The sequence below is a fragment of the Oncorhynchus tshawytscha genome, linkage group LG22 (genome assembly GCF_018296145.1).
Source record: "Oncorhynchus tshawytscha isolate Ot180627B linkage group LG22, Otsh_v2.0, whole genome shotgun sequence".
Taxonomy (NCBI): domain Eukaryota; kingdom Metazoa; phylum Chordata; class Actinopteri; order Salmoniformes; family Salmonidae; genus Oncorhynchus; species Oncorhynchus tshawytscha.
In genome coordinates this window covers 27,565,177-27,580,446 of record NC_056450.1, presented here as the reverse complement: position 1 = coordinate 27,580,446, position 15,270 = coordinate 27,565,177, and the positions used below count along the sequence as shown (strand labels likewise).

The 15,270-nt window shown below is 45.0% G+C and overlaps 1 protein-coding gene across 6 annotated transcripts in view; it reads right to left on the bottom strand.

The window, feature by feature from the left end:
- LOC112222231 (serine/threonine-protein kinase WNK2) overlaps positions 1 to 15,270 on the bottom strand; it is a 62,714-nt gene that overhangs the window by 32,804 nt on the left and 14,640 nt on the right. For all 6 annotated transcript variants that reach the window (XM_024384940.2, XM_042304004.1, XM_042304005.1 and 3 more), the window contains exons 3-5: positions 6,071 to 6,243; positions 5,516 to 5,736; positions 5,235 to 5,392 (exon numbers count right to left, since the gene is read on the bottom strand). In XM_024384940.2, the coding sequence (XP_024240708.2) occupies positions 5,235 to 5,392; positions 5,516 to 5,736; positions 6,071 to 6,243 (552 nt within the window). The remainder of the gene's footprint in view (positions 1 to 5,234; positions 5,393 to 5,515; positions 5,737 to 6,070; positions 6,244 to 15,270) is intronic.

Genomic DNA, 15,270 nt, shown 5'->3' with positions numbered 1-15,270 from the left:
TCACAACAGTCTTGGGGTGTTTGGACCATGATAGTTTGTTGGTGATATACACCAAGGAACTTGAAACCCTCGTCCCGCTCCACTTCAGTCCCATCGATGTGAATGGATGCGTGTTCAGCCCTCCTTTTCCTGTAGTCCACGATCAGCTACTTTGTCTTGTTCACATTGAGAGGTTGTTGTCCTGATACTACACTGCCAGGTCTCTGACCTCCCTATAGACTGTCGCATCATTGTCGGTGATCAGGCCTAACACTGTTGTGTCATCAGCAAACTTAATGGTGTTGGAGTCGTGCTTGTCCACGCAGTCTTGGGATAAACAGGGAGTACAGGAGGGGACTAAGCATGCACCCCAGACGGGCCCCAGTGTTGAGGATAAGTACGGTGGATGTGTTCTTACCTACCCTTACCGCCTGGGGTCGGCCCGTAAGGAGGTCCAGAATCTAATTGCGGAGGGAGTCCCAGGGGCTTTAGCGTAGTGATGAGCTTTGTGGGCACTGGTGTTGAACACTGAGCTGCAGTCAATGAATAACACTCACATAGGTGTTCCTTTTGTCCAGGTGGAAAAGGGCAGTGTGGACTGCGATTGAGATGGCATCATCTGTGGATCTGTTGGGGCGGTATGCGAATTGGAGTGGGTCTAGGGTTTCTGGCATGATGGTGTTGATGTGAGCCATGACCAGCCTACCAAAGTATTTGAGGGAGTGCGCACAAACCTTGGCCTATATGTTTTGATTTTTAATATATTCTAAAAAGATACATGGATGCGATTAATTATAGTTTGAAAAAAGTTGCATGAAAGGCAGGAGCTCTGCTTTGTTTCTTGTGCAGGCTGTGAATCAGTCTCTCATTCACAATTTGACAAGCACTTGATAATGCTTCGAATTTCCCAGCAGCATCCCCATTGTGTGGCCTAATGCTCCTTAAAACAAATCCATGCCTTTTGTGGCTGTTGTGCCCTTGGGCTGCATATAATAATTTGAATTCCCTTCTCCTTTATCTATAGTTAAAGCTGTGGTATATCAGAACTTAAACCATGGGTATGACAACAAAAAATGCACTGGTAACCAGTTTATAATAGCAATAAGGCACCCCGGGGGTTTGTGGTATATGGCCAACGAATGTATCCAGGCTCTCAGTGTTGAATCATGCTTAAGAGCCCTTAGCCGTGGCATACTGGCCATATACCATACCTTCTTGTGCCCTATTGCTTAATCATAGCAGTCAAACAAGTTTAGTCAACATCCATTGATAGAAAATATAATTTGCCCTTAAACTCAGAATTTTCCCTTGCGACATATTCAAATAATTTTATTACAACGTCATAGCTCTCAATAATTCTTATTTTGAGGGAAACCAATTCTTTCGTCTAATGTCGTTACAAGTTCCTTGATTGTCAAGATAACGTTATGAAAAAGGTTGTGTAAATATGGCAACGTTTTGGGGAAAATAAAATTGTGCTAGTCCTTAATTTAGTTATGTTTTTATTTGTAATAATAAAAAGATATATTCCACTGTAACATTCAAATCAAATCAAATTTTATTTGTCACATACACATGGTTAGCAGATGTTAATGCGAGTGTAGCGAAATGCTTGTGCTTCTAGTTCCGACAATGCAGTAATAACGAGCAAGTAATCTAACTAACAATTCCAAAAAAACTACTGTCTTATACACAGTGTAAGGGGATAAAGAATATGTACATAAGGATATATGAATGAGTGATGGTACAGAGCAGCATAGGCAAGATACAGTAGATGATATCGAGTACAGTATATACATATGAGATAAGTATGTAAACCAAGTGGCATAGTTAAAGTGGCTAGTGATACATGTATTACATAAGGATGCAGTCGATGATATAGAGTACAGTATCAACGTATGCATATGAGATGAACAATGTAGGGTAAGTAACATTATATAAGGTAGCATTGTTTAAAGTGGCTAGTGATATATTTACATAATTTCCCATCAATTCCCATGATTAAAGTGGCTGGAGTAGAGTCAGTGTCATTGACAGTGTGTTGGCAGTAGCCACTCAATGTTAGTGGTGGCTGTTTAACAGTCTGATGGCCTTGAGATAGAAGCTGTTTTTCAGTCTCTCGGTCCCAGCTTTGATGCACCTGTACTGACCTCGCCTTCTGGATGACAGCGGGGTGAACAGGCAGTGGCTCGGGTGGTTGATGTCCTTGATGATCTTTATGGCCTTCCTGTAGCATCGGGTGGTGTAGGTGTCCTGGAGGGCAGGTAGTTTGCCCCCGGTGATGCGTTGTGCAGACCTCACTACCCTCTGGAGAGCCTTACGGTTGAGGGCGGTGCAGTTGCCATACCAGGCGGTGATACAGCCCGCCAGGATGCTCTCGATTGTGCATCTGTAGAAGTTTGTGAGTGCTTTTGGTGACAAGCCGAATTTCTTCAGCCTCCTGAGGTTGAAGAGGCGCTGCTGCGCCTTCCTCACGATGCTGTCTGTGTGAGTGGACCAATTCAGTTTGTCTGTGATGTGTATGCCGAGGAACTTAAAACTTGCTACCCTCTCCACTACTGTTCCATCGATGTGGATGGGGGTGTTCCCTCTGCTGTTTCCTGAAGTCCACAATCATCTCCTTAGTTTTGTTGACGTTGAGTGTGAGGTTATTTTCCTGACACCACACTCCGAGGGCCCTCACCTCCTCCCTGTAGGCCGTCTCGTCGTTGTTGGTAATCAAGCCTACCACTGTTGTGTCGTCCGCAAACTTGATGATTGAGTTGGAGGCGTGCATGGCCACGCAGTCGTGGGTGAACAGGGAGTACAGGAGGGGGCTCAGAACGCACCCTTGTGGGGCCCCAGTGTTGAGGATCAGCGGGGAGGAGATGTTGTTGCCTACCCTCACCACCTGGGGGCGGCCCGTCAGGAAGTCCAGTACCCAGTTGCACAGGGCGGGGTCGAGACCCAGGGTCTCGAGCTTGATGACGAGCTTGGAGGGTACTATGGTGTTGAATGCCGAGCTGTAGTCGATGAACAGCATTCTCACATAGGTATTCCTCTTGTCCAGATGGGTTAGGGCAGTGTGCAGTGTGGTTGAGATTGCATCGTCTGTGGACCTATTTGGGCGGTAAGCAAATTGGAGTGGGTCAAGGGTGTCAGGTAGGGTGGAGGTGATATGGTCCTTGACTAGTCTCTCAAAGCACTTCATGATGACGGATGTGAGTGCTACGGGCGGTAGTCGTTTAGCTCAGTTACCTTAGCTTTCTTGGGAACAGGAACAATGGTGGCCCTCTTGAAGCATGTGGGAACAGCAGACTGGTATAGGGATTGGTTGAATATGTCCGTAAACACACCGGCCAGCTGGTCTGCGCATGCTCTGAGGGCGCGGCTGGGGATGCCGTCTGGGCCTGCAGCCTTGCGAGGGTTAACACGTTTAAATGTCTTACTCACTTCGGCTGCAGTGAAGGAGAGACCGCATGATTCCGTTGCAGGCCGTGTCAGTGGCACTGTATTGTCCTCAAAGCGGGCAAAAAGTTATTTAGTCTGCCTGGGAGCAAGACATCCTGGTCCGTGACTGGGCTGGGTTTCTTCCTGTAGTCCGTGATTGACTGTAGACCCTGCCACATACCTCTTGTGTCTGAGCCGTTGAATTGAGATTCTACTTTGTCTCTGTACTGGCGCTTAGCTTGTTTGATAGCCTTGCGGAGGGAATAGTTGCACTGTTTGTATTCAGTCATGTTACCAGACACCTTGCCCTGATTAAAAGCAGTGGTTCGTGCCTTCAGTTTCACACGAATGCTGCCATCAATCCACGGTTTCTGGTTAGGGAATGTTTTAATCGTTGCTATGGGAACGACATCTTCAACGCACGTTCTAATGAACTCGCACACCGTATCAGCGTATTCGTCAATGTTGTTGTCTGACGCAATACGAAACATCTCCCAGTCCACGTGATGGAAGCAGTCTTGGAGTGTGGAGTCAGCTTGGTCAGACCAGCGTTGGACAGACCTCAGCGTGGGAGCTTCTTGTTTTAGTTTCTGTCTGTAGGCAGGGATCAACAAAATGGAGTCGTGGTCAGCTTTTCCGAAAGGGGGCGGGGCAGGGCCTTATATGCGTCGCGGAAGTTAGAGTAACAATGATCCAGGGTCTTTCCACCCCTGGTTGCGCAATCAATATGCTGATAAAATTTAGGGAGTCTTGTTTTCAGATTAGCCTTGTTAAAATCCCCAGCTACAATGAATGCAGCCTCCGGATAAATCGTTTCCAGTTTGCAGAGAGTTAAATAAAGTTCGTTCAGAGCCATCGATGTGTCTGCTTGGGGGATATATACGGCTGTGATTATAATCGAAGAGAATTCTCTTGGTAGATAATGCGGTCTACATTTGATTGTGAGGAATTCTAAATCAGGTGAACAGAAGGATTTGAGTTCCTGTATGTTTCCTTCATCACACCATGTCACGTTGGCCATAAGACATACGCCCCCGCCCCTCTTCTTACCAGAGAGATGTTTGTTTCTGTCGGCGCGATGCGTGGAGAAACCCGCTGGCTGCACCGCTTCGGATTGCGTCTCTCCAGTTAGCCATGTTTCCGTGAAGCAGAGAACGTTACAGTCTCTGATGTCCCTCTGGAATGCTACCCTTGCTCGGATTTCATCAACCTTGTTGTCAAGAGACTGGACATTGGCAAGAAGAATGCTGGGGAGTGGTGCACGATGTGCCCGTCTCCGGAGTCTGACCAGAAGACCGCTTCGTTTCCCTCTTTTTCTGAGTCGTTTTTTTTTTTGGTCGCTGCATGTAATCCACTCGGTTACACTGGTTGTAAGGCAGAACTCAGGATCCGCATCGCGAAAAACATATTCTTGGTCGTACTGATGGTGAGTTGACGCTGATCTTATATTCAGTAGTTCTTCTCGGGTGTATGTAAAGAAACCTAAGATGACCTGGGGTACTAGTGTAAGAAATAACACGTAAAAAAACAAAAAACTGCATAGTTTCCTAGGAACGCGAGCGAGGCGGCCATCTCTGTCGGCGCCGGAAGTCGGAAGTCTCTAAAAGGTATTTTGTGTACATTGTTGACAAAACATGAAAATTAAACACATTTTAATACTACTTTGTAACAAAATGTGAAAACCAAGGGATCTGAATAATTTTTCAAGGCATTGTATGTGTCTGCCATTCATAGTAGTCACAGGGCCACAATTTTTGTGTCTACCCTAGTTGTGAGAGTGTTACCTCTATAGCTGAATTGGTGTACATGTTAAAATGTGGACTCACGCTGGTAACTTTGCGATAGATCTGTGCAGCATTCTGGCACTCCGAGTAGGGGTACTCTGAGGTGGCCATCTCCAGCATACACATCCCAAAGGCATAGACGTCCACTGCCTCGTCATAGTGCTCCTCATACATCTCTGGGGCCATGAACTCTGGGGTGCCTGGGAGGACATGGGTCAAAGGTTAGAAAGGAGGACACTATTAGAATCTGTTGTCCATTTGAGAAAGACTAATAAACGACGAGACACCATGTGTTACTGATGCAGTCAGGTTGGATCTCCTACCTATGACACTCTTGGCGAAGGAGGCCCTCTTGAGCGTGGCCAGGCCCAGGTCTCCTATCTTTACGGAGCCGGTGGGGCCCGTGATGAAGATGTTGTCACACTTCAGGTCCCTGTGGATGATAGGAGGGTCCCGGGTGTGGAGGAAGTGGAGGCCCTTTAGGATCTGTCTACACCAACTCCTTAAGACCTTGGGTTTCATCACCTTGAAGCGCTTCAGATACCTACAGGAGGGAAGGACATCAGTATCACCACCCATACATTCTACAGTCTTGGGATTGATAATCAACTCAAAAAATTTTAACTTGGGGCTAACTTGGAGCAACTATTAAATGTGCATATCACCCCTTGCCTCTTTTTGCAGTACTAGGGATAAAAACAAAAGAGTCATCTGATCAATGATAAATAATACTCCAGCACACGTTGACTGGTTTGTTGGGGGGAATGCATTACAAAAAATATTTGTGTGTTGCGTTTATGAATAGATGCAGCCCAGTTACAGCCTGTTCCGTTAACCATCATCTCTCCCATCTCCAGCAAGTCTGACAGCACACTCACGTTTTGAGTGTTCCGGAGGTCATGAGCTCCGTCACCAGGACAATGCACTTCTTCCCTTTGAGGGGTGACTCCCAAAAGTCATAGAAGCGGACAATGTTGGGGTGCTGCAGCCCCTTCAGCATCTCGGCCTCCTCCTTAAACCGCTGACGCTCCACTTTGGTCAGCTTACGGTCCTGAGGGAGGGGAAGGAAGGCGACAGAGGTCAAATCCAGGCAATGTGGCCAGGAGATCAAAGAAAATATGTCTGTTTGAACCTTGGTAATTTCCAATGTTCTTCACAATCAAACGTTACAACACTATACAAACTGTGGACAGATCATGTGAAATGAAGAGGTAATTAACAGAGCATTTCCAGAGGGACCTATACGCAGGATGGGAGAGTGGGCCTACAGTATGTGCAGGAAGCGCTTCCCTTGCTCCGTCCGTTTGGTATGTCTGAGCACCATATTCAGCTCACTAATTGAAAAACAAGTTTGACCCAGCTGGTCACCCCAGGGCAATGACTACTTTGGGCAGTGAGGACCAGTACGGGAAAATGAAAGTTAATTACAATTATATATTTTACGGGGACTGAAGGCTGCCAGGCTTGCTAGGACAGACCAGATACAACTTCAATTAGCACTAAGGTGTGAAGCAAGAAGTGTCGAGGCCGTCGGGCCCAACAAGTGGTAGGAGTCTCTCACAACTTGCCCCACCCAAATTCAGAGGCCTTTGAAGTCCCCTTCTGTTGTTCAGAGACCATTCACTGGCATTTTCTACAAGAAATCTGCCTCCAGAAATAAAAGCTTCTCCCAAGTGGATGTCACACCTACTCCCGTTGCCTACTGCTTGGATTCCACCAGGCGATCTGTTCCGTCTGCCCTGGTCTGGCTCCCCGTCTGGTACAGGTACACACATTTAGCGGCTAATATGTTCTTTACCATTTGGGCATCAGATTTGCCACCAAAGCTCCTTATAGGACACATCACTGCACTCTACAGTCATAGCCAAAAGTTGAGAATGACAAATATTACATTTTCAAAAACTCTGCTGCCTCAGTTTGTATATTGGCAATTTGCATATACTCCAGAATGTTATGAAGAATGATCAGATGAATTGCAATTAATTACAAAGTCCCTCTTTGCCATTCAAATTTACTGAATCCCAAAAAATAATTTCCACTGTATTTCAGCCCTGCCACAAAAGGACCAGCCGACATCATGGCAGGGGGATTCTCTTGTTAACACAGGTGTGAATGTTGACGAGGACAAGGCTGGAGATCACTCTAATGCTGATTGAGTTCGAAAAACAGACTGGAAGCTTCAAAAGGAGGGTGGTGCTTAGAATCATTGTTCTTCCTCTGTCAATCATGGTTACCTGCAACAAAACATGTGCCGTCATCATTGCTTTACACAAAATGGGCTTCACAGGCAAGGATATTGCTGCCAGTAAGATTACACCTAAAAATCACCCATTTATTGGATCATCAAGAAGGTCAAAGAGCTGTTCAATTGTTGTGAAGGCGGCTTCAGGGCGCCCAAGAAAGTCCAGCAAGCGCCAAGACTGTCTCCTAAAGTTGATTCAGCTGCGGGATCGGGGCACCACCAGTACAGAGCTTGCTCAGGAATGGCAGCAGGCAGGTGTGAATGCATCTGCACGCACAGTGATGGAGGATGGCCTGGCAGCAAAGAAGCCACTTCTCTCCAGGAAAAACATCAGGGACAGACTGATATTCTGCAAAAGGTACAGGGATTGGACTGCAGCAAACTTTGGAAATTAATATTGGTGTCATTCTCAAAACCTTTGGCCACGACTGTATACTCCTCTGTAAACCCGTCATAAGACACACTGGTTGATGCTTATTTATAAAAACCCTCTTAGGCCTCACTCCCCCCTATATGAGATATCTACTGCAGCCCTCATCCTCCAGATACAACATCCGTTCTGCCAGTCACATTCTGTTAAAGGTCCCTAAAGCACACACATCTCTGGGTCGCTCGTCTTTTCAGTTCGCTGCAGCTAGTGACTGGAACGAGCTGCAACAAAACTGTCTTTGGACAGTTCTCAATCATGGATACTCTTACTGGCCTTCTTGCCCTTTGTGCTGTTGTCTGTGCCCAATAATGTTTGTACACGTTGTGCTGCTGCCATGTGTTGTCATCTTAGGTCTCTTTATGTAGTGTTGTTTAGTCTCATCATGATGTGCGTTTTGTCCTATATTTTAATCCCAGCCCCCATCCCCGTAGGAGGCCTTTTGGTAGGCCGTCATTGTAAATAAGAATTTGTTCTTAACTGACTTGGCTAGATAAATAAAAATGGTCGTGGAGAATATGGGGTGTAAACATAGCTCAAACAGACACTTACTGAAGTAAACCACATGGTACTTTGCAGCAGGAGCAAAGGCTCTTTCAGTGCGCGTGTCAGTGTGAGAGTGCAGTGCATGGTGTTGAAGTGATAGATACCACTGGGTCAGGGACAACAGACTCTTAGACACCATAGAGCTCTATTGAAAGCACACATTCTATGAGCTAAGGCTGTGACTAGTGTTGTCATGATACCAGTATCATACTTGGATGGAAGGAAGCAAAGGAAACCCAACATAAAGCAGACTGAATGAGAAGAAAAAAATGTTATAGAAAAAAATATATTTTTTTTTTAAAGAGCCTTGTTGTCACCCAGAGCCACATGTTTATTTTGGAAGCTAAAGCACACCATTTGACAAAAGTAGGCTTTAAAAAACAGAAAAAAGAACAGAGTTTAGTTTAAAACATTTTGCCAAGGAATAATTGTTATCATAGTCATGCTAGTTGTGACCCCCCCACCAGGGGTGAGGATCTGATGTCCCTGGGGGACACACATGCAGACACATCCCACTGCAGGGGAGAGAAAACATTAAATCAATATCTTCCCTCTTTCTCCCACCCCCGCTCCATTCCATTTACACCTCTGCTCCCCCATTGTCATCAACCACTCTTTTCTACTCCCATCACCTAAGCTCCCCTCATCTTCTCCATCCTTTTCTGTTCTCTATGCATCCTTCCCCATCTGCGCACCACAGAAAAAGTAGCACCAGTAGGTCTGTTGGGTTCCTGAGTGTGACGCTTTGCTTTCCCTTTAGAACACAGTGAGAGTAGTCACCCAACCCAGCGCCACACAGAGAAGCAGACCCCATTAACGATAAGATCTGATGAACATAAAACCAAGAGATCAAAATCCATTCAATTATTCAACCTACGGATTGGAAATTGGAGAGAGTGAGAACAGCGATGAGGAATTCAATGAGTGAGCGTGAGAATAGTAAAACAAAGTGAAGATTAATTTTAAACAGAGGCTGTGTGTGAGTGAGAAAAACAGAGGGTATTTTAGTAGGCCTCAGATACAATATCACACTCAATGAGGGGGACTGATCTGGAGGAGTGTGTGTCAAGTATTATTAGTCGTATGTATGGGATACACACACCGTCCAAAGAAATGCTTACTTGCAGGGTCCTTCAACAATGCAAAACAATAAATAATACAAACAAAAGTAGATGGCTCAGAATAGAGATTTTAGCATATGTACAATACAGGAAGGCACAAATTCTAGTCCAATAATTACACATGTTTTGGGGAACAGTGGATTGGGAGGCAAGTGTTTAAATTGTGCAGTGTGTGTGGGGGGTGTTTCACTGCACTCTGAAGTCCAATAAATAATTGACAGTTGCAGAGAGGCTGAGCTGTACTATGGTGGGCGGCAGGGGATGGGCTGAGTGGGGCTGTCCTCAAATGCTGCTGCACAGGTGGATCCCTGTACACTATATCCCCCTCCTTGAATGACTACCTCATCTCTGTATGCAACACATCATCTGTAAGGACCATCAGTCGAGCAGTGAATTTCAAAACACAGATGCAACCAGACCATGGTGGTTTTCCAATGCCTTGCAAAGAGGGGCAGCTATTGGTAGACAGGGTAAAGAAAAAGAGCAAACATTAAATCGCTCTTTGATCACGGTGAAGTTATTATTTACACTTTGGATGATGTATCAATCCACCCAGCCATTAAAAGATACAGGCGTATTTCCTCATTTAATTGCCGGAGAGGAAGGAAACCGCTCAGGGATTTCACCATGAGACCAATGGTGACTAAACACTTAGTTTTCTCCTATCACACTCATTAAACTCTGAGGATGGCTCAACATTGCAGTTACTCCACAATACTAACCTAAATGACAGAGTGAAAAAGTAGTAACCCTGTACAGAATACAAATATTGTTTGCATTAAGGGACTAAAGTAAAAGTGCAAAAAAAAGTGCCAAAGAAATTAAGATTATGTCCTGAATACAAAGCGTTATGCTTTGGGAAACTCCAACACAGAGTAACACTTCATATTTTCAAGGATGGTGGTGGCTGCATCATGTTATGGGTATGCTGGTCATCAGCAAGGACTAGGGAGTGCTTTTGGGGGGGATAAAAAATTTTTTTTTTTAAATATAGCTAAGCACAGGCAAAATCCTAGAGGAAAACATGGTTCAGTCTGCTTTCAAAAAGACACTGGGAGACAAATTCAGCTTTCAACACAAGGCCAAATATACACAGGAGTTGCTTACCAAGAGATATTGAATGTTCCTGAATAGCCTAGTTACAGTTGACTATGTCAAGACTTGAAAATGGTTGCCATGATCAACTTGACAGAGCTTGGAGAATTTAAATAATAATAATGCACAAATATTGTACAATCGAAGCATGCAAAGCTCTTCGAGACTTACCCAGAAAAACTCAGCTGTAGCTGCTGCCAAAGGTGATTCTATCACATATTGACTTAGGGGTGTGAATACTTATGTAATTTAACACATTTGCAAATATTTCAAAAAACATGTTTAGTTGGTGTAGATTGTTGAGAAAAACAACCAATTTAAATCAATTTTGTATTCAGGCTTTAAACAGAAATGTGGAGTAAGTCTCAATGGGTGTGAATACTTTCAAGGCACTGTACATCCTAAAAACCAAAGTGTTATTTTTGTTTTAATAGGGCTGTAGCAGTCCCTGAAATTGTATTGTAACCAATGTATCCATGAATTAAACTCAAATTCTGCCATTTTCAAATAGCTGTGCTGTAAACATTGTGTACATGCATTGAGATCACACACACACACACGTGTGAGACCCAGCTAATGTAGCAATCTTCCAGAACAGGCTGTAGAGTAGCCCAGAGCGAGCCAGGCAGAGTTGAAGGCACACAGAGCCATCCCATCGGGCCATGCGCCCTCTGAGCTTTAACTCTATTCGTACAAGATTGTAGGTGCGACTGTCCTCACTCATGAAACAATCTCACCTGGCATCCCAGAAGTAGGTGAAACATAGTTATACTATCAGTATAACTACAGAGCCCTAACATAATGCCTTAAAACTAAATCACCACCAGCTTAACCAGGCCAATGTCCAGTGCTTCATGTCTAACAATTCCTTTGATTGGATAAAGTTCTGTTACCACTCAAGTCTTATGAACGCAAACACATAACCATGGCTGGGTCACTACACATAATATGGCCCATTCACAAACAAAAGTTCAGAATGGTAGTGGCAAACATGAAAAGATCACCTGATGTGTCGCTTGAGCAGCATGACAGGAAGCAATTATTAGTGACCCATCTGAGTCAAAGATCGGAGAAACTGGAATTACACAGACAGAGGGGATGCTGGAACGAGAGACGCTCTAAAGATCCATGAGAAACAGTCCTCGTGAAAACCGTAACCATTCCAGTAGTCTCCTAGGCTTTCTGTTCAAGAACAGGACACAAAAAAAAAAAAAAAAACACACCAGAGCTTTCCAGCGGTCGTTAGTTTTCCAAAGGTTACCGACACCAAAGGGATTTTTCCACCACTGAATGGATGTTAAAATCTATTTTATGCCTTTGAGGACCTGAACAACAAAAAGCCAATTTGGCTTCAATGTTGTTTCGTGTGTTCCAAGTGGTCATTTCGTTAAGAGACCAAGTTAAAGTTAATCAATAGCTGTCCTAGTCCAGCTGGACAAAGACCAGGCCTGCGCTTTGAGCCTGACCAGGCCTGCGCTTTGAGCCTGACCAGGCCTGCGCTTTGAGCCTGACCAATGTGTTTTGAAGTAGGAACTAAAAACACTGGTGGGAGAAAGTAGTCTGTAGTTTCTAGTGGCTTCCAGCATGTCATTCCATTGATTAGACCACCACAGGGTCAGTGAGGGTAAAAAGGTTAACAGCCTTTATCATTGCCAATATTCTTGTGTGACCTACACAATTTTTTATGTATCAAATTTAAACTGCTTCGTCCAGGACATAGCTGGATAAATGAAGTCTTAGTTTAAATCAATTGAACCAAAGCAGAAGAGGGCAGTAAGGAATAAACTAAAGCATCATTGCAGGGCCTAACAGGGTTAGTGGCAGGCAGCCAGGATTATCCAACCATTGAAAGTCATATCTAACCCAGGAAGAGGGCTGTCTGTGGGGGTGGACTCAGTCAGCGATGGGCCTTGGCAGTCTCGCTGGAGGATCCATAATCGGAAAAAATATCCACACGGTGTTCAGATGATGCGCATGCGTGCACACACACAGTGAATGATGGCTTGCTGTGGCAGAATGACCTTAATCCTGCCATGGGGCTGCTGGAAAAACATGAGTTGTGTATTAAAAGGACTCCCCTACAACTTTAATCATGCACACTTCTTAACAGACGCAGTCACACACACCAATTGCTCTGTGAAGGCAATAGAAAAAAAATACACTTTTATTTATCAAGATGGATCCATTCCATTTCACAACAGCAATGTGAAGAATCTAACCTGAACAAGACAGGAATGAAGATAAAAAATTAAAAAAATAGCACAACAGTTGAGACAGACCTCCAGAAAACCCAATACGTTCCAACATTCAAAGCACATTTCTAGTTCACTAATAATGATCTAGCCTGCAGCTCATTCCGATGTAAAACATTAGCTACTAAACTCAAAGACAAGTAGATATTTTTTCAAAGGAGTTGATGGCACAGATGTTATTCACCAGTCTTGTTATGCTGCCACTCAGGAGAAGAGACAAGGAAGCCACTGCTACTTGACAATTAGGACACAAGCCTATTACACATCCCAACATCAATACCCTACATTACCATTAATCATAGGGATAGGCCTACTCCTGGGCCAGCTAGGAGTCATTCACATTTTAATTAGGATCCCCATAACGTCAGCTCATCTTCCTGGGGTCCAACACAGAATTTAAAAGACAACCAATTACATTAAGACATTACACACATTTAACAAGTAGACAATTAAAATTCCTGGGGGAAAAAAAAAAAAGAGGTAATACATTAAACATTCGTGGGATTAGTATCTGTCCAATCATATAATATAGTAAGACTACATCCGCCCCTGCAGTCTGTCCCATCAGTCATCCAGTGCAGAAAGTTTTGGCCGGCAACAGCGTACCTGTCATCTGTTACCATGGAGCTGGGCTGAGGGCTACTTATAATTGACACACTGGCATCTAGGGTGGCCCGGTGAATTATTAAATTCAGGGGTGAGATGGTGAGACTGACTACAGCAACAGTAAAAGGCCAGGAGAGGAGGAGTGTGCACATCCAAACATACAAGGGCACACCTGTCCTTTTAAAATGATGAAAGATGGGCCGATGCAAGTACACAAAACCAACCTGAGCCCAAATACTGATTAAAAACACTGACCATTGTCAGTCCAATGACGTGCCAGCTACTCTACCGGATGTGTGTGAGGGGCTGTGGCGAAAGTGTGTATAGCCTGGACTATGACACAGCCCTCCCAATAAGCCTCTCCAGTCACAGACTAAATGTGGAGGCTGGCAAAAAAGTACTGCCTTTGACACACAGCTGAACATTGGTGATAATAAGCTTTTACCCCCACACTAATGCTGCTTATGTAATGAGCTCGGCAATGACAGGGTCGCACGAGGAAATTCTGCCTGATTAGAGCGGTGTCAGAGAGAAAGAATGTGTCTGACAGCTTACAGTGCCTGTGACAGACAGCGAGAAATGAGGGAGCGTAACAGAGTGGGGGAAAAAAAGGCTGGTAATACACCAAGCTGAGGACAACGGGGTCATGTGGCCTAGAGGGGAAGAGCCATGTTGCCATCAGTGTTTGGACAGGATCAGAGAAAAGGGCCGATCAGAGCCTCAGACGGTCAGTCTCTACAGTACAGAACAGGGGCTTCCTCTCCATCCACCATGGGAGGATTAGAGCCAAATGGACAAGAGGGCAGCAGGCCTTAGAGAACCAAATTAGCCTGCTGCACTCCCACCCTCTCCACTGCTAAGCAGCAACTGCTGGACAGTTTGCCCCGTTTTGAACAATTCCATTGGTTCTAGGTGCTACTTCTGGTCACTTGGGCACTGGGCAAGCCATATGCACCCGTTTAGAACAGGACGGCGTAATGCACCCACCTCAAAGGGTTAAATACTGATGGGGGTGGGGACCCGAGTTCTGTAGCTGACTGAACCACTGACTGACAGGGGCAGATGATCCTGCCCATGGGGTTCTGTTTCTCCATGGTGCTCAGCAGCCTGCTCATGTTTTTTTACCTTTATTTAACCAGACAAGTCAGTTAAGAACATTCTTATTTTCAATGACGGCCTAGGAACAGTGGGTTAACTGCCTGTTCAGGGGCAGAACGACAGATTTGAACCTTGTCAGCTCGGGGATTTGAACTTGCAACCTTCCGGTTACTAGCCCAATGCTCTAACCACTAGGCTACTCTGCCGCCCCAAATGTTTCTTTAATAAAGACAACACCAGCAACAAAGCCGACTGTGCCACTGCCAATCCACCAGACAGTGGGGGTGCATGAGCCAGATATCTGGATGTGTACAGCCGTACATCATAGCATGTTCCAGCTGGTGTTGACATCCTTAAGTTAACTACCTGTGAGTGTGTTTTGGTTAACATGGAATAACTGAGGCACCACGAAACCCGGTGATGAGGCCTTAGCTCCAACTATCTGTTCAGGGTCAGCTCAACTCTCAGGTAGGAGGATACTCGGCCTACAAAGAGAATATGAACCATCTGAAAATCAGTCACAGTATGACAGGGGACACTCAGAGGTCTTGGACACCACTTCCAGGTCAGTCCTCTTGAGACCAAGCTTGCGTCCAAATTACAGTACCATAAGGTCTGGAAAGGTTTTCACCGTAGAGTCAGCATCTGTCAAGACCTTTCAGATGCTGAAGCCTTGAAGAAGAAAAAATAA